Source organism: Grammomys surdaster, unplaced genomic scaffold, assembly GCF_004785775.1.
Source record: "Grammomys surdaster isolate TR1022 unplaced genomic scaffold, NIH_TR_1.0 125429, whole genome shotgun sequence".
Classification (NCBI taxonomy): Eukaryota; Metazoa; Chordata; class Mammalia; order Rodentia; family Muridae; genus Grammomys; species Grammomys surdaster.
The window spans coordinates 891,133-914,216 of NW_021620296.1; the positions used below are offsets into that span (position 1 = coordinate 891,133).

At 54.9% G+C, this 23,084-nt stretch overlaps 1 protein-coding gene across 2 annotated transcripts in view; it reads right to left on the reverse strand.

Moving 5' to 3' along the window:
- Positions 1-5,815: 5,815 nt before the first annotated feature.
- The window catches only part of Klhl26 (kelch like family member 26), a 20,984-nt gene continuing 3,715 nt past the window's right edge, over positions 5,816-23,084 (reverse strand). The window contains exons 2-3 of one of the 2 annotated variants that reach the window (XM_028786109.1): positions 10,825-11,007; positions 5,816-8,524 (exon numbers count right to left, since the gene is read on the reverse strand). In XM_028786109.1, the coding sequence (XP_028641942.1) occupies positions 6,943-8,524; positions 10,825-11,007 (1,765 nt within the window). In that variant the 3' untranslated portion in view covers positions 5,816-6,942. The remainder of the gene's footprint in view (positions 8,525-10,824; positions 11,008-23,084) is intronic. The other variant, XM_028786110.1, reaches the window with a different exon arrangement.

The following is a 23,084-nucleotide window of genomic DNA, read 5'->3' on the forward strand; positions in this document are numbered from 1 at the left end:
AAGTTACAACGAAACCTAAAGTCTCATGACGGCAGGTGGCTGGCAGGCTTGCTCTCAGCCTGTCCCTGTGCTTTTCCTGGGTTAAGTATGGGGGACAGAACTCCACCTAGCATGCTGTGGGGAAGATGAACGAGATGCACTTAGCTCACCCCAAAAGCCACAGCTGTCTGGGGAAATGATCAGGATTGGACTAGACTTCTCTTAGCTGTTCTTCATTTTATAACGTGCTGGCTGTTCAGGGTGCCCATGTCTTGAAGAAATGAATCCAATCCAGGCCAGTTGGAGCTGGAGCCAGACGTACAAATCAGAAAAATCAGAGCTGGTGTCGTGATCAAGCAAGAGACAGATGGCAGTAGGTGCCCAAAACAGCAGAGTTAGGGCCGAGGTGCATCTGAGAAGTCCCAGGTTCCCTCCCAGTGCTGCTGAAAGGCAGGCCTGGGAGTCCATCATCCAGATGAGCCAGGTGAGGCCCCAGGGCCCATCACCCACCCTGGGCTTGAGCTGGGTAACAACAAGATGGCCAACAAATAAAGGCTTGCAGCCCAGCACCCATCCCCTGCGTTCAATACCTGGGGCCCACATTGGTGGAAAGAGAGAACTGACTCCTGAAAGATGTCCTTTGACCTCCACATGTGTGGCACATGTGCACACACACATACATGCACTCACAATATAAAGAGGAAAAAAACCCTTTAAAGAAGGTAGGGCTGGAGGAATGGCTTAGTGGTTAAGAGCACTGGCTGCTTTTACAGAGAACCTGGGTTCTATTTCTGGTACCCACATGGCAGCTAAAGAGCGTGTACAGCTATGCTTGGATCTGGCTTTTCCTGACTATCCAGCATCCAGGATCCTGTTCCCCTTGTGGGGTGGGGGTTGCCCACATGAATACATGTCCCCAAGTCAATGTTCAGGGTCAAACTAGTGACTCCTATTCCCCATCTCCCCTTTTGCTCAGAGCCTCGGCCAGGGGACTCTAGTTCTTTTTTTTCAGGGAGAAATGTCTACCCTTCAAGTCCACTCTTCACGTCGGCCTTGGTCTTGTAGCCTTCTGCTGTGTGTGTGGTAGATGACAGCTGCAGCAACAGAAGGACTGTGGTGGTTTGAACGCTAGGCTCAGGGAGGGGCACTATTTGGAGGTGTGGACTTGTTGGAGTAGGTGTGTCACTCCAGTCTTCTAGGGGCTTTCAGATGAAGATGTAGGACTCTCAACTCCAGCTCCATGCCTGCCTGGATGCTGCCACGCTTCTGCCTTGATGATCATGGACTGAACCTCAGAACCTGTAAGCCAGCCCCAAATAAAAGTTGTCCTTATAAGAGTTGCCTTGGTCATGGTGTCTGTTCACAGCAGTAAAACCTTAACCAAGATAGGGGCCTGCTAGCTAGACCTTAGCAGTGGAATATGATTCCATATAGCCTTGGTCACCTGTGCAGGAAGAATGGGGACCTCCTGGCTTGCTGTTGGCCTTAGAGATGCATGAGACAGGACACAGTCCCACCAGTGAAAAGCCTCACAGCCAACTGCAGCCAGCACCCCAGGGAAAACCTTCATTAATAATTCCTGCAGGGCTGTTTCTTGGGTGCTTTTGTTTTGGGACAGGATTTCACTTGGTAGCCATGGCTGAGCTGGAATGGGCTCACAGAGATCCACTTGTTTCTGTGGACTGAAGGGGTAGACACCTTCATGGGCTGTTTCTTATGCTGCTGCTGCAGCAACTGACCAATTCACAGATGTGCTGTGTCTCTTCCTGTAAGCAGCTGAAATATGGGCAGAGGATACAGACTGGGTGGGGTGCTTTGCGTGAGAACAGCCACCATAGGCTTGTATGTTTGGTTGTGAGCCTAGCCTTTAACGGCTGAGCCATCTCTCCAGCCCAAGGCTCATATGTTTAAATACTTGGTTCCCAGCTGGTGGAATTTTGAAGTATTACGAGGGTGTGGTCTTGTTGGAGTTGTCACTCGTGGGCTTTGAACTTTCAAAAGTCCATACCATTCCATGTGCCCTCTGCCTGGTGATTCTTGCCTCAATGTGTAAGCTCTCAGCTACTGCATCAGGGTCATGCCTATGTGCTGCCATGCTCTCTGCCTTGCTGCTCATGGACTCACCTGTCAAACTCTAAGCCTTTCTTCTTCTTTCTTCTATGAGTTACCTTGGCCATGGTGTCTCTTCCCAGCAATAGAAGAGTACCAAGAACACTGGGGTACAGTTGTGTGTTTTTCTACTCAATGATAGTGGAAGAGGCAAGATGGCTTCTTGGAAGAAAGGAGCTTGCCACCAAGCATAAGTTCAGTCCCTGGGACCCCCACAAAGTAAAAGAGAACCAACTCCTGTGGAGCCATCCTCTCCCATGCATGCTCACTGTAATGTGAAGACAGAAGTGCTCTCAGCTTCCAGGACTATGACATCCTTCAGCTCAGCATCTGTCAGCCTCATTCTCTTGCTCCTTCTTAACCCTAACCCATCCCCCCTACGTAACCTAGGGTAGCCTCGAACTTGCAATCCTGTCTCAGTTGAGGGCACTGGGATGACAGGTGTGTGCCACAATGCCCGGCTGTATGTGTTATTTAACAATTAAATGCAGGGCCTCACACACGCTAGGAGAGCACTCTGCATGGAGCTACATGCCGTCTGTCACATTCCTGTTGTACTGTGCACAGGCGGAGGGAGATGACATCATACATCCTGGTCCATCCTCTCAGCCAGTCTCTGCAGAGTCACTCACTAGCCCACTACTCTCCACAGGTTACAGACACGGCTGCACTGTTTTCTACATGGGTGCTGAGATATGGACTCATAGCTGTGTGCCGATTTCCATTTGGTGTCAATGTGCATGGTGTGTGTGCAAATCATGGAAAATATATGGAGGTCAAAGGACAACTTGCAGATGTCAGTTCTGTCTCTCCTTCATGTGGGGCCAGGGGTCAAATTCAAGTTGCCACTTAGCCATCTCACTGGCCCTCTAATTATTTGGTTTCAGCCATCACAATATCTGGCTGCTATGTCTTTATTTTGTTTTGGGTGGCAAGGTTTCTCCTGGCTGTCCTGGAACTCGCTCTGCAGACAAAACTGGCCTTAAACTCAGAGATCCTCCTGCTTCTGCCTCCCCAAGTGCTGGGATAAAGGCCTTGTGCCACCAATACCCAGCTGTTGGCCACTATGTCATCAGTAGGATTTCGGGTAACACGAAGTCTAAGCTCCATGGAGGACGGTTGTGTCTTACAGCTCTGGGAGGCAGGGGCATCTGTGTGACTCATGTGTGACTTGCTGACCTTGCTCCTCACAGCCACAAGATGGCTGTATTAGCCCCTGGCATCCTGTTAGCAGAGGAAGCAGCAAGGAAGGGGAGGGGGCAACAAAGTCTCTCTCTTGTCCCAAGAAACTTCCGACCCCTCAGAGTTTGTTGGCCAGAGCTGGGAGCTGTGCCCAGATTGAAAAACAACCCCAGCCAAAGACACTGCCAAGAACGGTTCGGACCGAATCTTAAATCAACCCCTGGGGCTGGGCACATGGCTGCTGGCAGCATATCAGAGTTCTGGTGGTGCGGAGGGAGCTGTGGCTGCTAGGTCAGCCCCTGGGAACACTAGGAGGGGCGGTAAGCAGGGGCCCAGACTTGGGTGGGAAGGTAGCTTGGCGCCAAGCGACGGTGCCACGAACGCTGGCTTTGGAGTGATAACTGGCTTTCACTTCTCTTGTGTACGGGCATCTTCTGGTCAGATCCCTCTGGGCCAGGTCCCAGGCTGTAGAGACAGGCAGCCAGGTGCTGCCAGCACCAGGGAGCACAGAAAGGATCTCAGCCGTGAGAATGTTCAAGCTGGAACTGACTTCTGGAAAGCAGAGCCAAGGGCGGGCTTCCAAGCTGGCCAGGTCCAGGCGGATTCCCACCTCACACGGCTCCCTGGAGGCCTCCGTGGCCTGACTCACCGCGAGGCCCTGGAAGTCACACTTGGCCTGTCTCTCGGGCCTGCAAACCACCGTCCCCGGAGAGGACAGTTTCCCACAGCCAGAGCCCAGGTGTGGAGGGAGGTTCCTGAGGACCTTGGCCAGGCCTCTAGGAAGAAGCCGGAAACAGCCTAGTATCCCTGGGCTCAAGGCAGTTCAGCGCCCTAAGACTGTAAGATAAAAGGCAGAGAAAGGCCAGGGGCAGGGATGCTACCAACTGGCAAAAGGGCATCTGCCAGACACTGGAGCTGGCTTCTTTATGTGTAATGAGATAAAAACCAGGGGCTCATACATACTAGATTTCTCCTTTGCCACGAAAACCTGCCCTCAGTCTCTCACTGGGGGATTCTAGGCAGGGGCTCTACCCTTGAGCCACACCCATAGAACCTAACTAGAGGATTCTAAGCAGGTTCTCCACCCCTGAGCCACACCTCCAGCCCCTCACTGGGGGTTGTCTAGGCTGGTGCTCCACCCTGAGCCACATCCCCAGCCTCTCACTCGTGGAGCCTAGTCACACTCTCTGCCCCTCACTGAGGAATTCTAGGCAGGTGCTCCACCCCTGAGCCATACCCCCAGCCCCTCACTGGGGCATTCTAGATAAAGGCTCTACCCCTGAGCCATAGCCTGAGCCCCTGAGGGATTCTAGGCGGGGCTCCACCCGAGCCACAACCCCAGCCACCCACTGAAGGATTCTAGGCAGGAGCTGGACCATCCTGAGATATACCCCTAGCTTGGTGAGCTTGCCCTTAACCATATGTGAAAGTACATGTGTGTTTGACACAGTGCACAGATGGAGTGCATGGGTTTGGCATGTCTGTCTTGGCTGTGTGAGCTCAGGAGTTGCTGTGTCCTTGAACTCCAGTATGTCCTAGCACTCAGGTGTGTGTGTGTGTGTGTGTGTGTGTGCCTGTGTGTTATGCGCATGTGCAGTCCACAGGCATGTTTTCCTGTCTCTGAAGGACACAGACGTTCACTGACTGAACGTGCAAGTCAGCTTCTGCTAATTAAAAACAGCTTTTTCATGTTTAAAGTTTACAATACAAAAAATAATTTTCCTTTCTTCAGGGGGGTGGGGTGGGCGCCAAGGAAGGGGCAGGGGCCCCAAGAACATTCCATAAACTGGCTCAGATGGCTCTGCACAATCACCCTGGTTAGATACAGTAACGTCCCCCACCCCCGCCCCACTGCAGGCTCCCTGGCCAGCTCATTGGGGACAAGATGTTGTGAGGTGCTATGTGATCTGGGGGACTTGTGGCTGGCAGTCACGTCACCCTGCCCCTCTGCAGAAGGCAGCTAGAATGTCTTGGTGGGTTCTGTTTGGACGCCCCTGGCAGCCTGGGTCCACCCTTCTAGAGACCAGCTTTTATTCTAGTAGCCACCACTTGAGCCTTACTGGGGAAGACGGCTGAAGTAGCAGGGAAGGGACCTTGGGATGCAGTGGAGGGTGAGAGGGATGCAGTGGAGGGTGAGAGGGCCAGACTTCTTAGAGAACTGTTCTGAGTATCAGTCACTTGTCCCCAACTGTGACCTTGTGCTGAGTTGGGCTGGGGCAAGGATCCTGAAGGTTTCCCTGCCTCCCAGGGGAAGAAGCATCTGAGAGAATGGAGGCAGGTCTGCTGACTGACCAATCATGGCCTCAGAGGCTTATCTGTGGTTAGAGTGTACAACTGAGCAGAGATTGAAGCTTCTGGGGCTGTAGCTACATGGAGAGCCCCCTCATTAGCCTCTCGTGCACACCCTCTTCCAGGCTGCCCAACAAGCCTGGCCCCTCAGCCCAGCTGACGTTCAGCAGGGAGGCTGGAAAAAAAGGGATGGAGAAGGGCCTCCAAAGCCTGAGGTCAGATAGGCTGCAGGCACAGAGCACAGGTCTGCTCCATCCTTCCTCCATACCGCCTTTATTAAATCACAGATAGGACTGACCAGCAGAGGCCGCAGCAAAGGACTGAGGTTAATTACTCATGTGCTGAGCAGCCGTACAACAGTGACATCCATGTCTGTGAGCAGCAAGGGACATTTCAGATCACCGGAGAACACACTCATTTGGAAGACAGTGGAACTGGCTTCCTTAAACAAGAAAAAAATGAAACAAAACAAAGATGAGAGTTCAGGGTTTAAACAGCAGAACAAAGCAGAGCTGCCATCTTGGGGCTTGCGATCACAGCAGCTCCCACCACTCCACCCCGGGGTGGGCCAGACCTGGGAGTACCGCTTTCTGTAGCCACCATGGGAGATGACTGCCCAGCTGGTTCTCCTCTCAGGCCATCTGACACAGGCCACCTCACCTGAGATGGCTTTTGTGTCTTCTCTGCTACTGGTTTCTGAGTTTCCTTGTTGTTTCAAGGCTTTGTGGCCCTGGCTGGCCTAGAACTTGCAATGATTCTCCCTCATTAGCCTCCAGAATGTGGGGACAGGCCATGTCATGCCTCACTTGGCTCGGTCTTCTCATAAAAGTGGGTGACACAGGCGAAGAATGCTGGGTAATTGGATAAGGAGTCTTTGGGGATGCTCCAGAAGCCCACAGGTCAAGGTGGGCCAGGGAGCTTGGCAGTGAAGACATGGCTGCATCTGTCACCTGTCAGGGTGCCTCTGGGACTTGCTCTGGCTCCGACATCTTGAAAGCTGGTTTACAATCTTACTCACTTGATTGTGTGCCTGCATGAGTGTCCCATGGTGCCCACGTGGAGTTCAGAGGGCAATTCTAAGGAGTCTCTTTCTGCCTTGTGGAACCCATGGCAGAAATCCAGGCTAGGATTTTAGACAGAAGATTTTAGTCAGGAGACAGGGACTTGGTGTTTTACGCCCACAAGCTGGTATCTGTCTGGCTAGGGTTGAGGGGAACTGAGGCCTAACCACACAGAACAGTGCAGAGATGTTCACTGGGCAATGGCTGCCATGGTGCCTAAAACACTGGGGCCAGATCTCTCTGCCGACTTGGGGCTGGGAGGTGGGGAACCCCTGGGCCAGGTCTGACACTTGTGGGGAACAGGTCAGGTGGGGATACCAAGCTACCTCCCGTGACCTGAGCGGGGCAGCAGCACGGCAGCACAGGCAATGCCTGCAAAGGACTCGGGGAAGTGCAGGTCTCTCTCCCACTCATCCGTCTCAGTGTTGTACACCTGCACAATGCCTGTGACGTTGTTCAGCCTCCAGTTGTAGCCACCCACGATGTAGATCTTCCTCTCCAGCAGGCAGCAGCCAGCTTCCGACTGACCAGCGCGCATAGGGGTCACACTGGTCCACTGGTCAGTGTCTGGCACGTAGTACTCCACGGCCAGCACATCGAAGCAGCGGTCCACGTGGTCCATGCGGCCACCTAGGGCATAGATGCGGCCGGCAGCGCCCAACATAGCGTGTAGCACGCGGGGCTCACGCATGGGCGCCCTGGGCTCCCAGCGGTCGGCTGCCGGATCATAGCACTGCAATGCCTTCTTGTCCTCGGCTGAGACTCCATAGCCACCTGAGATGTAGAGGCGACCAGCAGCCGCGGCACCCGCATGGCCCCAGGTGCGGCGCTTGAGTGGGCAGGCAAAGTCCCAGCTGTCACGGCGTGGGCAGTAGCGTTCCACAGACGCCAGGCTGCCTGCGCGATTGCGGCCACCCGTGGCATACAGCAGCCCGCCCAGTGCAGTGAGCTGGAACTGCACGCGGCTCTCACGCAGCGCCCGGAGCCGCAGCCAGCGATTGCGCTGCGGATCATAGCGGTAGCAAGCATCCACAGCACCCTCGCCACTGCGGTGCTGCAGGTGCTGGCCGCCTGCCACGTACACGAAGTTATCCAGCACAGCCACGCCCGCGTGGCTGCAGCCCAGCTCCATCTCTGTGAGCTCGCGGAAGTGGCGGGCCCCGGGCTCAGGCAACTGGAACACCTTGCTGCTGACAACTCGGTCGCTGTCGGTATAGGGTGTGCCTCCGAAAGCCACGAGGGACGCTACGTCAGAGCGCACAGCCGTGCGTGGCGACTGCATGTCATGCTGGCGGCAGGGCAGCACGTGGTAGCTGAAGGCCTCCAGTAGGTACTGGCGACACAGGGCATCGTCCAGCATGACGTCGAGTGTCTGCACGCTGTCCACCAGCTCGGCGGGCTGCATGAGCGGGAAGCGCACGTGGCGCAGCACGAGGCTGGCGCGGGCACGGCGGGCCGGATCATGCTGCAGCCAGCGCACAGCAGCGCGGAACAGGTCAATCTCGGCGCAGCTCTGCAGCCGGTTGCTCTGCAGAAAGAAGACAAGGCGCTCGAGTGGCAAGCGCAGAAAGTCCTCCTCTGCTGCGATCTGCAGGAAGTGGCGGAATGTGAAGGCATCTACTGACTCCCTCAGTGACGTCAGGCTGAAGGTGGTAGCCATCTGGCCAATGTGCAGGCACGTCTCTACGCTCATGGCGGCTTTCAGAAAGTCCTCGCACAGTTCCACTACCGGGAGCATCTGCAGAAACACGGCGGCACCTAGCACGTCCTGCACACAGTCTAGATCCAGTGTCACCTCAGCACTGTAGGCGAAATCGATGATGTGACGCAGGCCACGTGCAGACACACCCTGCAGCTGGATGACGGCCTGGCTGGCCTCACGCATGCCACCAGTGAACATGGCCCTAGAAGTGGGAACACACCCATGAGCAGGGCCAGCAGAAAGCCAAAGCTTCCTCTGCCCTCACCCCAGCCTTTCTGACCCTGTGCAGCTGCAGAGGAGCCAGCTATTACAGCTGGCACCTCTGCATGGGCCCCCAGCCCTGAAGGCTAACTGGTAGGTTTCTTGAGGAGGTATCAGTTGGAGATGTGCAATCACCTTGAGCTCCAAGTCAGGACCAGCCTGTGCTCTCCACTACCCAGAGAACCTAGGATCTCTTCACTGCCTGCCTGCAGTCATGACCAACTTCCCCAACCTGGAACCTGTGAAATAAGGATCAAAGGGTCTGCCCTGTTCCCCCTAAGCTGTTGGAAAGGTCCTAGAGGTCACTGCCCACAAGGGGCTGTGTCCATTACTGCTATCTAGAGGGAGAAGCTACAGAGAAGGTACTCATGCCCAGGCATTACCCAGCATCAGCTGAGTCCTCACCTTGTGTGAGACCTTTGTTAAGGGCCTCTGAAGCCATGTGACAGCTGGTGGGGCGGGGGGCGGCAGGGATGCAGACTCATGCATGAGGGCTCTGGAAAGGCTTGGGGTCAAGTCTCAGTTTCCAGCAGGAAGGGGAGAATTGAGTTGTGCTCATAGGGTCTGTAGGGTCCCTTGGTGACATTCTGTAGTATTTTACAGCAGCCCTGACAACTGTGAGCAGGCCTTCCTGCCAGAGAGGGAGGGATACCCCACCCATCATCAATGGTGACACCCACCCTATAGTGGTCTGCTTGATACAACCTAGGCTCAGGTCCCAGCAGGAGTGAGGCCATGGGTGTCATGGAGATGCTGTTGCCTAATGCCATCATTCTGTGGGACAGCATCCTGGGCCTCCCTAGGACCACGAGGAACAGCTCCTAGCCCCAGCCCCTGCCTGTCCCCCAGAATCCCCACCAGCCCTTGGGCACTTCAGTGAGAAAAGAGGCCAGACTAGACGACAGGATGGAGTTTTGCCTTTTAAGGCCTCCTGGGCTACATTGCCAGAGCGGGGGTGCCTTTAAAAGGCATTGCTGGCTGGGCTGCCCACCCGCCCCCAAATCCAGAATAAAAATAGCACCAATGCCCCAGTTGGCTACAGGAGCTCCCCATAACAGCCTTGCTGGGCCCCAGGGAGGGCCGCTGGGCCTAGAGGGGAATATGGCCTGATATGTACACCTAGGTAACAGTGGGCCTGGAAGAGTTTCCCTCTAAGAAGAAAGGTCAGAGCTGAGGAGGAAGGCTCAGCACAGGTCTCCAAGGAGAACCACTCCAGCCAGCTCCCACCCTCGCTGGCAGGGGCATCCCCTGATGAGACAGCTCCACTGGGCCCTTAGTTCTGGCTCAGTCCCAGGACAGGGAAAAGAAGTCAGAACCATGTGTCTGTGAGTGCCTCAGGCATGATACAGGGGAGCCACAGGGGAGCTGAGAGCCGCACGCGCAGACACTGCAGGCCTGAGCGCCATGGCCCCCTTGTGCCTCCAGTCTCTCAGCTGTCTGCTTTAGTGACTTGGCGGGGACACCACAGCAGCAAGGGGCTATTACTTTCTCCTTGCTGGGCACACATGGCGTCAATGCCTGGCACACAGCAGATGCCGAATGAAGGCTTGCTTAGGAAAGGGGAGGCTGAGGCTGGGTTGGTGGACCCTGCCTGAGCCTGCCTGAGCCTGCCTGAGCCTGCATGCATGGAGCCCCAGGTGTACTGCTGCAGACCTGTCTGCCTAGCACTGGGGAGGTGCGAGCAGAGGGTCAGGAGTTCACGCCATCTTGGGCTATACTGTGAGTATGAAGCCAGCCTGGGCTATGTGAGATCAGTCTCAAGAGAGAAAAATGAGTGAGGGGAGGCAAGAAAGAACTCCAAGATGACTCAGTGGGTGGGGGCACCTACTGCCAAGCCTGACTACGTGAGTTCAGTTCCCAGGACCCTCACAGTGGAGGTGAGAACTCAATGCCTATAAGAAGTCCTCTGACTCCATGTGCGCCATGACACACACGTGCCTTCACCCCCCTCTTACTCTCACATGCACACACACACACAAATAAAGTAAATAAAAGTGAAGAGAGAAGCACCCTCTTGGTGGCAGTGTTTACTTAGTGTGCAACAACACTGAAAAGCAAAAGAAACTTAGAGCAGCAGAGGTCAGGTGTGCTGCACCAGAGGATGGAGCAGGGGCATTTTGATTTGTGGCTAATCCAAGCTATGCAGTAAAACCTTGTCATTAAAACAAGGAGGTGGCTACCACATAGGTCCCCAGTGAACATGGCAGAGGTGTCAACTCAAGCACCCAGGGCTAGGCTTACCTAAAATAGTCACTGCAGGCCGCCAAGACCACCTTGTGCGCATGGAAGGCTTCACTGTTGACAGTAAGGACCACATCGAGCAGCTGGCCCTGCGCACGGAGGGCAGCCAGGCCCTGCAGAAGACCAGCGCTGTGGCCAGCTGCAGAGAAGGTGCACTTGAGGGCCCCATTCCTGTCAGCCAAGCTGCAAGGACAGCAGAGGAGAGACATGGCTCAGAGGCCTCCAGGTGGACAAACACACCCTCACACAATGACATTGATGAATTGATGACACTTGGAACTGGAATACTGAGTGGTAGAAACAGCCAGGCTAGACGCCCCCACACAGGGGAGGATGCAGGGTAGCAGGCCGGCAAGTGGAAAGAGAAGAGACCACTAAACACACAAGGGTCTTCTTACAGAGACGCCCTAAAACCAGGCAGAGGCCAAGCCTATGCCACCCAGGAAACATTGCAATCTGTCCATGATAAGAGCTCTACCTGGAAACCCCCAGTGAGGAGCTGGGGGTGTGGCTCAAGGGTGGAGGCCCTGCCTAGAATCCCTGAATGGGGGTCTGGGGGCGTGGCTCAGGGGTGAAGCCCTAGCCTAGACTCCCCCAGTGAGGAGCTAGAGGCGTGGCTCGGGGTAGAGGCAATGCCTAGAATCCCCCGTGAGGGGCTGGGGGTGTGGATCAATGGTGGAGGCCCTGCCTAGAATCCCCCAGGGAGGGGTTGCACACCTTTCATCCCAACACTCTGGAAATGGACACAGGAGTTCAGGCAATCCTTACTAACAATGAGTTTATGAGAGCCTAGGCTGTGTGAGAACTCATTTCATAAAACACAAAGAGTGTGGTGGTGCATGCCTTTAAGCTCAGCACTCGGAAGGCAGAGAGGCAGGTGGATTTCTGTGAGTTAGAGGCTAGCCTGTTGTACACAGAGGAGTCCAGAGCAGTCAGGCTACACAGTGGGACTGTGTAAAACAAAACAAGAAAAGCCAAGTCATACGCATCCTCCCCTTGTGGCCTGTCTCTCAGGACTCCCTGTCCAGTCCCACTAGCCCCTTGTTCCCGTCAGACACCTGTTCCCGAGGCTCTGCACAGAACAGCCCGCTGTCAGAACACAGGAGGGGGCAGTGCTGCTGAGTGCCTCTATCCAGCCTCCCCAACCCAACCCTACAGAACCAGGACACCCCTTTCTGCTGGGCACTCGCTCACCTGTCTCTGTCTCTCAACCCATCTCCATCTCTCGGGACCATCAGCCCTTTTGGGACCTGCCCTTCCATTCTTAGGCCAACAATGTAGGGCACTGGGTTTCTCGAGAAGAGAAGGGAGGGAAGGCTATGGGATGCCTACCCTCCAGTCCCCAAACATGGAGCTATCAGAGGCTAGAGCTGCTCCATCTGCACAGAACCCTGACTCCCACCATTCCTGGCCAGCTGCCCAATTTGGATGTCCTTCTAGAGACTCTCAGGCAGGGAATCTGGCATTGCAGGGCTGGGCACTGGTTGATGAAGTGATGGGTACTCAGACCAAGCATAAGGGTCAGCTTGTGAGGTACAGGCTACCCTGGGTAGGAAGTCATGGTCCTTAGGGTGGCAGGAAAGCAGTCTTGGGGACTGGCCAGCACTGCAGGGTCAGGGAGAGGAATACAGGTAGACCAAAGGCCCTGGCTTGTCTGAGATCTTGCCTGGCCCAGGAGAGGTCAGCACCTACCTCTGTCTTCTGAGCACAATGGCATTCTGGCTAGGCTGCTGTGGCAGTCCGAGGTCCATGCTTCTTAAACCCACAATAGACTTAGGACTCAGAGACACTGGGAGATATTGTTACATCAAGGCCAAGGGCCCAAGGCCACTGTTATGCTCCACAGACAGGGCCCAAAGTGCCACGTGGAACAGAGACATTGCCAGCCGTCTTCCCCAGGGCTGGGTCCTGCCAGCAAGATGTGGGTCAGCAGAGCAGTAGCTGTGTGAGGTCACGGGGGTGAGCCACTGCTCTGATTGACCCGGTGCTGGCTCCTGGGAGGGGACCCATGCTGGCACTCCACACCTAGCCTGAAGCCCTTGGCCCTGTGGGGTGGAAGGCTGCAATTACCTTTGTCCTATTATACATACATGCTGTCAAACTGACTTCAAGATGCTTCCACTGTAAGCTCTGGGATCAGCATTGCTCAGCCACGGCCACAAAAACTGGACAGCAGCTAACTCAGACTTGGTCAAAGTGCTCAGAATAAGTGACTAAGTGTCCATCCCTGCAAAGGATGATGATACCCCACTCTCTAGCTGTAGGGGACACTGTGGGTAGAAGGGGATAGAAAGAATGTAAGCGCTGGAGGATGGGAGGAGGGCTGTGGCTGCTGTCCTCAGCATGTGGCATGGTTTTCCACTCAGGAAGGTCCCTGCACAAGGACAAGAGCAAGCCACCCAGAGTTGATATGGCTCCATGAGCAAAAGCACTTGCCACCAGTTCACAAAGCTGAAAGTCCCTAGGGCCCACATGGAAGGACAGAGACACAGGTTGTCCTATGACTTCTACAAGACACTATACCACATGTATGCACATGCACACACAGGGACAGGATAAGTAAACAGATATAATTAATTTACCCAAAGAGGTGATCAGAGTTTAGGACCCACAAAGGAAATATGTAGTCTGGGCCTGGAGGGCAGAGGCAGCACATGGCCAGGGGCACCTCTGGTCTCTGATCTCCGAAGCTGGTGGGTGGCCTGAGCTGAGCTCTTGTCCCCTAGGCATTAGCAAGTCTCTGCCATGGCTAGTCTGTCCCTCCTGGCTGAGGAGGAGCCTCTGCCATAAACCTACACACCTAGGTTGAGCCACCCTGGGGAATTCTGAGCCACCATAGCTCAGAGACGTGCAGCTTAGCCGGAGCATCGATGGACAAGACAGGAATGGCCTGCCTGGGCTATGACTAAGGCCACTTCTGCCAACACCAGGACCAGAACTGGGTGGAGGGAGGACCCATTACTCAGAACAGTTCTAGACAGTGGGCGGCCACACGGTGGCCCCTGAGCCAGTCTGAGTCTCCAGACAGCCACTCGAGTCACGATGGCCGGCCGTGAGTCATCGGAGCCAGTGCGTCAGCAACCCCGGAACCGGACAGTCTCCAGAGGCCACTCACCACCCACCCTGGCTGGACCCTCAGCCTGGATTTGGCCTTGGAGTAGCCTCACATTCCATCTCAGGCCAGACCCAGGCCCAGCCATCCTTCCATTCTCCCTCCATGATTCCCCCTGTACTCCCCAAGTTACCCAGGCAGGGTCCAGGTCTCTGCTGGACACAGGCATATACCAGGCCGTCGCAGTGTGTAAAGCCCTGGGTGGGGGCATGGCCCTGATGGGACCACCTGTTTGTCCCCAGGTGTGAGGACTGCTACTTGAGTTCCCAGCCCCCACCCACAAGGGCTCTTGCCTCCAATCCTGTTCTAGGGACACCGTGCCAAATCAGGCAACTAGAGAAAGGGCCCACAAGCCCGGCCACACCAGCTGTGGCAGGCCACCCTGGTGACTAGAGCCTCACGGAGCACTGGGAGCTAGCAGCTGGCAGGGGACATGGCTCTGGCCCCACCCACCCACTGGCCTTGTCCTCAAGGCCAGCTTTGGCTTTCCAAGCCCCAGAACCATTCTCTCAGAACGTCGAAAAAACAGGCAAGAACAAGAAGGAATTTCATGGAAACATTTCTTTGGGGTTTAGTAAAATCCGTTCCCACCCCCACGCAGAGCGCAGCTCTCCGCCTCGCACACCCTGTTCTGACGCCGGTCCCTGCTCCCCCAGCCCAGCCACTTCTACTTTCAAAGCCAATTTCACTTTTATTGTCCATGTGGTTCGCTGAAGCACGGCACAGCTGGCTGGCTCACACCCTGGCTGCACTGCTGCCCCACCCTTGGTCCCTCAAACATGCAGGTGGGGGACAAAGCTTCAGGGAACAGTACAGTACCAGGCTGGTCACCTCAGATCAGCAACAGGACCTTGGAACATCTCCAAGACCATTCCCAGAGAACCTGGATGGGCAGGGATCATACAAAGACCTGGGTGGCAGGACAGGAGAGTATCAATAGATGTGGGTGTCAAAGACCTTGAATGAGGGGAACTCAGGCTGGAGCATGGTGGCCCAGGACCTCATCTCAGGGCCCTCAGCCATGCTAGGACCACCTCCCTGACGATCCTCAGATCTTTCCTCAGGACCCTGCAGCTCCCCCAGGAGCTAGCAAATGTCTTTCTTTTAAAATGGGGAAACTGAGGCCCAGGGCCCTCTCCTAGCTTTAAGAATGTCATCTTCCTGTCCATACAGCATTCTGTTTCCAGCAACATCCCAGTGTCTCTGGCCCCAACTACCAAGGCTGAGGGTGTAGAGCTCTGGGGTCCAGCACACCCACCCCTGTCTTGTTGCCATGGTTACCCAATGTTTCCCAGTTCTGGGCACAGCACTCCAGCTACAGGATCAACTCACTGTGCTCTGGCACTTTACACCAGCCAGAGATGTGCACGCCAGCAGCCCCCATGCTCACTCACGTCAGCAAACCCTCCCCTGGGATGCTCCGTGGCTCCTGGCCCAGAGCCTGTTCTACAGTGGCAGCCCTCTCTTTTGGGGTTCATCTCTGGTGTCAGGGGGAACAACAAGGTACCTGCTATAAGCTTGCTCCAGGCTGGCCTGTGGCAAAAGAAAGCCAAAATTTGGGAGGGGCAAGCAGAAGCCCAGAGGCCCCCAAAGCACTGACAGCAAGGGAGAAGCCATGAGACACACATTGCTGGAGGTGGGCCACAGGTCTGAGGCAGAGTGCTAGCCTAGGATGAGCCAGGCCTCGGGGGTCCAATCTTAGCCACTTAAAAGACTAGGCTGGACTCTCCCTGCTGCCATGCTCAGCAAGCATCTTCTCCACTGAGGCACTGTTTCTGGGCTACAACTGAAGACATGCTGAGGGGCAGTGGGACAGTGGAGTTGGGGGAGAAAGAGGCTGCTGTGTCACACTGGACCAGGAGGCACTTCCTTCAAAGAACCAGCACCAGATCCCCCAAGGACTCCTGGGAGGTGAGGGATGTTGTTCCCAAGTGCAGATCAAAGGTGAGCCCAGCAGCCCTGCCCATTGTCTCCCTGGAAAATGGGGAAAGTAGGGGACAGTTGGAAAGGACTAGTTTGCAAGATGGGTTCCAAGAATGGAGTGCTAGAGAGCTAGGAAGCAGGCTGCTCTGCATCCCCATTTCTGGCAGGTCAGGAACCGGCCAGCTCCAACCGGAACCCATCTGAGGATCTGGCCATCCACTATGAGCATAAAGCCTCCCGGCCAATGCCAAGCCCAACTGCCCCCACTTGTTAGGAACAGCAAAGAGTAGGCCATGCTCTACGGACCCCCTGAAGGATATGGGGTATTAATGTGCCAGCTTCCTTAGCAGTGTCAAGTTGTCTGTCCACAGTCTGTGCCATCTGGACTCACAGCTGGAGCACAGCACTAGGTGTCACCATAGGGACATACCCTGGAGGCTGTGAATGGGATGCGCAGACCTGACTGGCTCACTAGTGGCCCAGGAACACAGAGGAAACACTAAGACACAGAGAGGCTTACACTTTCTGAAGACCACACAGGAAGGAAGAGAATTCCTTACCAATTCAAGCACTTACTCCCCTCAGCCCCAGACAAAAAGGTTCAGGGCATCACTGAGATGCAGCTGGGAGGATCCAAACTCCAGGGCTGGGTCCACTCCCTAAAACCCAGCTGAGTTGGGGTATGGAGCTCAGGAGCCGGAGGGGGCAAAGCATCCAAACTTTATCCTAGAGGACCCCACTAGACACCCACTGCCTTCACGAGGAATGGAGGTCCCCTGCAGATGAGGGAAGGGCCTGACAGCCACCCTGGGAGACTGTGGGCCCTGGCTGCCAGGTCCCTGCCTGGCTGCTTTCGCTGGTCCATGCTCTGTTCAGAACTCCATCCTTCTGCTCCTAGCCTGCCTCCCCATGGCTGAAATAGGAGCTCTGGGAGGCCAGCCAGAAGGGCTCCTTCTCCTGCCACATCCTGATGTCCATCCATACGGTGAAGGAGCTTTGCTACATTAGTGACCTGGACAGTCGGTGGCAAGATAAACAGATGAGTGTGAGTGTGAGGGGTGTTGGAGAGACGGATGAGAGGACGGGAACATGAATGTCTCTGTTTCTAAGCATGGCCTCTGTACCCTCACATCCAGACAAGTGGCCAGCTCCTTCTGCTCTGACCCCATTTTTCTGCACTCCCAGAGGCCCCCAGTGAACTCCACTACCCCACCTCCACGTGCAACCAGTCTGTTACAGTCCCCTTCACAGCCCTGTGAGGCCCAGATCTCGGAGCTCTCTCCCACTGATGAGCCCTAGCCCTCACTATGCCTCACACAGTATAAATCACACCCAAGAGCTACCTGTTCTTAGCACAGATGGGATACATAGTACATGCTAGGACACCCAGGCCATCCCAATCTGCAGAATCCCAAAGCTTCAGGACAGAAGCAGCCTGGCACCCCAGCCCAGGACCCCTGGCCACAACCCTGTAACAAAGCTCTTCATTTTACAGATGTCTAAACAACCCTTTCCCACTCTTACACATATTTTCCTGCGGTGGGAACCCAAGCTCTTCTCCTCTCTGGCCATGCATTGGGGATCAGGTAGACCAACTCCTTGCCAATTAGAGCCTCCCGGAGCCCTGGCATGGTGGTTGGTGAGAGGATGGGGGGAGGCCCACCTGAACCTTCTCTAGAACTTTTTTTTTTCCATGACAAGGTTTCTCTGTGTAGCCCTTGTTGTCCTGGAACTTGGTCTATGGATCAGGCTCACAGAGATCCACCTGCCTCTGCCTCCTGAGTGCTGGAATTAAAGGTGTGTGCCACCTCTGCCTTGCATCCCCTAAGACTTCTTAGCTCCAGATGGAACTCTTCCCCCTGTGGCTGGAGGTATGCAAACCTAAGCCAGGAAGTGGGCAGCGGCTAGGGAAAGGGAGCAGATCCTCTGAGATTTCTCCATTCATGCCTATGTGTCTGTGCATATACACGTGCCATGGCATGCATGTGTTCACCATCTGGACCAGGCAGGGCATAATGGCAAGGACCGCTAGCCACTGAACCTTCTCGCTGATCAGGCTGGTTGTCTTGACACAGAGCCCAGGTATGTAGTCAAACCTGGCCCAGAACACAGACATCAGGGGCTCTGCTCCATTAGTCTCCAGCACCCTCCTTTGAGACAGCATCTCTCACTGAACCTGGAGTCAACAGCAGTGTCTTCTTATCTATGGCCTGCAGTGCTGAGTTGAAGGCAGCACACAGCACCATGCCTGGGGTCTACATGGGTGCCTGGGACTAAACTCAAGTCTTCAGGCTTATACAGAAGGTGTCCTGCCCTCTGAACCATCTCTCCAGCTTCCCGTGAGCTGTTGGCTGAGGGCAGTAGCTAGCTTTCCAGTTCTTTCAGTCCAGGAAGCCTTCTCACATCAGAAGCTTCCATCTCCCCCAATCCTGTCACAGTGTGCTTGAAGCCTCCCCAACCCACCCCCACAGTAGGCAGCTGCCCGTGTGTGCCTGCTGAGCTTCCTAGGTGGCCAGGGTGAGGAGGCCAGGCTGCTGATGAGTGGGTAGTAGCCAGGACATCTGGCTCCAGTCTGGCCACTGAGAAGCTCCAGAAAGGTCAGCAAGCTGCCAGCACTGACCCACACCCGCCCAAAGTGACAAAGGATGATGGGAAAGAAGTGGGGGAATCTAAGCAATGATTCCTGTGAGCAGGGACACACGCTCACACACACACGTGCGTGTGTGTGTGTGTGTGTGTGTGTGTGTGTGTGCGCGCGCGCGTGTGTCCTGCCACACAGACTGCTGGCACCTACAGAGAGATATAGGCGGAGGCAGGGTGTGAGCAGCAGCTTTCCCCAGTGCAGCACACAGCAGCAGCTGAGGGGGAGGAGGAGCTGCTTGGGAACCTCAGTGGCTCTCTAGGCGCCTGTCACCTGGCAGCTACTCCACCCAGTCCAGCTCCAACCATCCGGGTAGCGGAAGATTCCAGGAGATCCCATGTCTCCACTCTCACTCTCTGCTTTCAAGCTGGGCTTGAATTCTCCCGTCCCGTAGAGAGCAGGCTCCGGATATACAGCCCAGACGCCCCGCCCGGTTCCTGGCTTTGACCCCTGTGGAATTTCATGGCTGTGGTGTCAAAAAACATCTTCAGCCTTGATACTTGGGTGTCCGCCCTAGGCTCTTTAAAAGCTGGAAGGTCGTGTTCTGCAGGCTGAGAGCTCAATCCCTGAGACAGGAGATGCGGAGACTCCTACTGCTCCTGGGCACAGTGGATGCTCGCAGTGGATGGAGCGAGTGTCCACTGGGTCCCTGTGAGGAGCAGCACAGGATGCAGGAGCGCTGCTGGGAAGGGCGGGCGGCGCAGGAAGGGCCAGATCGGGGTTAACAAGTGTTAAGAGAGCCAGTCAGAACAGCTGCACAGTGGCTACCAGAGCGGGGGGGGGGGGGGGGTCTGTCGCCTGGGGACCCCGGGGCTCCCACCTCCACTGCAGACAGCTGAACAGCTCAGCTGCCTTCACTTCCAGCTAAGGGAAGGTTTGCGGGGCTCCTCTTTCTACCAACCCCCTAGACTCTGTCCTCAAATAAAGGATGGTGGCCTTTGAGCCACTGGTGTGGAGGGTGGTGCATATGCCAGACCCAGCACCCACGCTGGTTGCCAAGGTCCTGCCCTCAGGTTCACAAGCCTTAGAGGACATAAGATGTGACTGGGCAGTTGGGGACGCGTAGGCCTGTCATCACCTAAGGGCAGGATATGAGATGCTGGGAGGCCTGGCAGGTGTCAGGCAGCTGTGTAATCTTAGGAAGGTCTTTATGGTCCAAGTTGGAGCCATCAGGCTAAGGGCTTGGGCGGGGTAGCTAGTTGAGTAAACCCTTGCTGGCTGGCACTCTGCCTTGCATGGCTACACACACTTCTTTTGAATGGAGTGATGGTCTTAGGGATGGAAGACGGGTCTCCCCCCAGGTTCACTGAGCAAAGAGGGCCCCAGAGGCCTTTCTGGAAGACCACAAGATTGTGATCCAGGCCCCATGCCCCCTCTGTCCATGAGACACTTGCAGACAGCACAGTTCAGCTACTCCAGGCCAGAGTCTCCCCCTTCCACACTGATAACACATCTCCGTCTCCCAGCTCTCAGCTGGCAGAGGCCCCCACCCTGCTCAGCACATCAGTACACAAGTACCACACAGCCTTGGCCACAAGCCTACTCTGTCCCAGGCCCAGAGGTCTTCAAACAGCAGGATGAGTGGACCCTGCTCTGACTGCCTCCCTCAATCTCCTCTGCCCACACCTAGTCTACAGGCACATGCGAGGCCAGACACCATCACAAGGATGGTGTTGACTCAACTGAGAAGCCAGAAGTGCTAAGACTGGAGTGTCCATCTCCTCTGTGTCCCATGGCTCCTCAGCCATCTCATTCCATGGTTACCTTCATCCTTGGACTCAAGTGCAGGAGGCGGGGGATGGCCAGGATTAGGAAGGGACAGGAAACTGCCACAACTTCTATGCCAGAAGGACACCGGCCCCACTAACAAAACCTTTCTCAGGCCATGCATCAGGCACATGGTACATGGCTTTAATCCCAGCACAGAGGAGGCACAGGCAGGTGAATCTCTGAGTTCAAGGCTAGCCTCATCTACTTAGCCAAGATCCTGGATAGTCAAGGCTACATAGTGAGACTCTCTTTTCAAAAAAACAAAACAAAACACCCAAAACCTTTCTTCTCAGCAACCATACCAAAGACAATGAGCCTGTCTCTAGAGCTCAAAGCTACCAGGCTGCCACAGTCCAGCTGTAAGCCATTCACCTGCATGTGTCTCGCGTGGCTGCAGCACAGGTCCGCACCCTGGCTCTAGGAACCCCTGTTAACCACAGAGGCCAACCAGGGTTCAGGCACTCACCTGTACCCACAGGACACCATGACATGCGCTTCCAGGTGCTCCTCACTCTTAGTACCTCCTACTACAGTGTGGTGAGTGACACCCAGGCGCCCAGTGAGCCCCATGAAGAAGCAGGCAGGACTGTAGCCCTCCCATGCCTGCATGACCCCAAGAGGCCAAGGGTGCTGGCTTTTCTTTTTTTTTTTTTTTGGTTTTTCGAGACAGAGTTTCTCTGTGTAGCCCTGGCTGTCCTGAACTCACTCTGTAGACCAGGCTGGCCTCGAACTCAGAAATCCGCCTGCCTCTGCCTCCCAAGTGCTGGGATTAAAGGCGTGCGCCACCACCGCCCGGCGGTGCTGGCTTTTCAAATGGCAATGTCTTGCCTGCCCTCCCTCTGCAGGGGCCACAGTGACTCCAGAGTCTTCCCAGCGTTAAGAATAACCAAACTCCTTGGAAGTCCTGGACTCGGCAGAGAAAATCAAGGGAATACTTAGACAAACCCAGCTCACTGAGTCAGGCTGTACCATGACAAGACTTCTGGCTACCTACCACTTCCCATATCCCTGTCCTCCAAATGAGGCCAGGGGCCAAGTGGGGATGGCAGGTCTCTCACGGTCACATGACATCCTTATCTTCATAGCGCTGGTGGCTAAGACCTCATATCTCAAGGAGGTAGCCCAGGCTTAGCCTGAGAGAAGGTCTCTTAAAGCAAGTGCTCTTTGTTCCCTGGGCCAGGCTCTGGCCCCTCCTCCCTGCCTGCTGCCAGCCTGGTGGCCACACTGTCTACTGAGCTTCATTCAGCTCAGACGTTATGACAGGCTCCGCTAGGCAACGGTGTTTGTTGCTCCCAAGAGATGAGGGAACGGAAGCCAGGCTTTCTTCTCTCGTAGTCGGGAGAGAAGTCAGAACAAACAAGTTACATAATGGAAGGGACAGTGTGGGCAGCGTGGCCCTGAGCTGTGTCAACATAACATGGTGAGGAACACAGATGTCATCCCCAACATGGCCACATGACACCAGTCTTCCTTGGTAGATGAGGGCATGGCCTGACAAGCTCCAGAGATGGTGACACAGTCAAGGCCAATGTCCCTGCCCCTAGGGACTTCACTGCCTCCCCATGAAGGGACGTGGCCAGGCTGCAAGTTGGAGCAATGACATACACTCTGCATGCCAGGCTCCTAGGACAGTAGCCCAGTGCAGGCACTGACCACCCACAAGGCCCTTGGAGAGAGGACAATCAGCAAAGCACACCAGGTAGTGACTAAGACATCACTAGGTATCACATGAGTGCTGCAGAACCCCACTACTGGGCATATGTCTCAAGGCTCTATACACAGCCCTACTGGCCTACATCACTGAGAACAAGTTCCAATGAGCCCCGAAGCCATAGCAAAGGGCAGGGATTGTTCCCACTGAGACTGTGTTCTCTCAATGAAGCATCCGTGACAGGTGGGGCTTCTGAGAGGGATGTGTCCCGGGCAGAGTGTGGCACAGCGCCCACACGGCCCTCCCATGATGCTGTGGGTGGACACTGTAGGACTGCCCACAAGGGGCAGTGCAGACACTGTCCCCCAGTCTTACAAAACAGAACCAGACAAACCTCTGTGCTTATAAATTATGAGACTCAGTTTTAGGTCACTTTAGTTTGTTTTCGGTTCTGTTCTTGCTACTTAGTATGGAACCTAGGGCTTCCTGAGTCCTGTGCATGCCCTCTGCCCCTGGGCAGCCCTGTGGGGATATTTCCATTCCATTCCTTTCCTTTCCTTCCCGTCTGTGTCTCACTCAACAAGCCTGGGACTCACGATGTAACACCATCTGGCCTCAAACTTGAAGCAATCAATCTTCCTAAATGCTGAAACTACAGGTGTTGGGGTAGTATCCATCTCAGCTGAAATACTGTTACAAACAATGACAACCAACCCCAAAACAAGCAAAGACATCCAGCAGATTATGATAATCTAAATAAAATGGTGATTAGCCACATAGTGGAGAGTTATTTACTCGTGAAAAGGGATGAAACACAGTATAGACACATCGTGAAACAGAAGCAACCTGAGAGGAGTCAAACCTAGGAAGTGACATTTCACGATGGGTGAGGTGTGCCAGGTGTGGTGGTGCACATCTTTAATCCAAGCTACAGTGTGAGTTCCAGACAGCCAGGACAGAGAAACCCTGTGTCAAACAAAACAAAACAAAACAAAACAAGCCAGATAGTGGTGGAGCATACCTTTAATCCCAGCCCTCAGGAGGCAGAGGCAGGTAGATCTCTGAGTTGAGGCCAGCATGGTCTACAGAGCAAGTTCTAGAACAGCCAGGGCTATACTGTGAGACCCTGCCTCAAAAAAAAAAAAAAAAAAAAAGACTGGAGA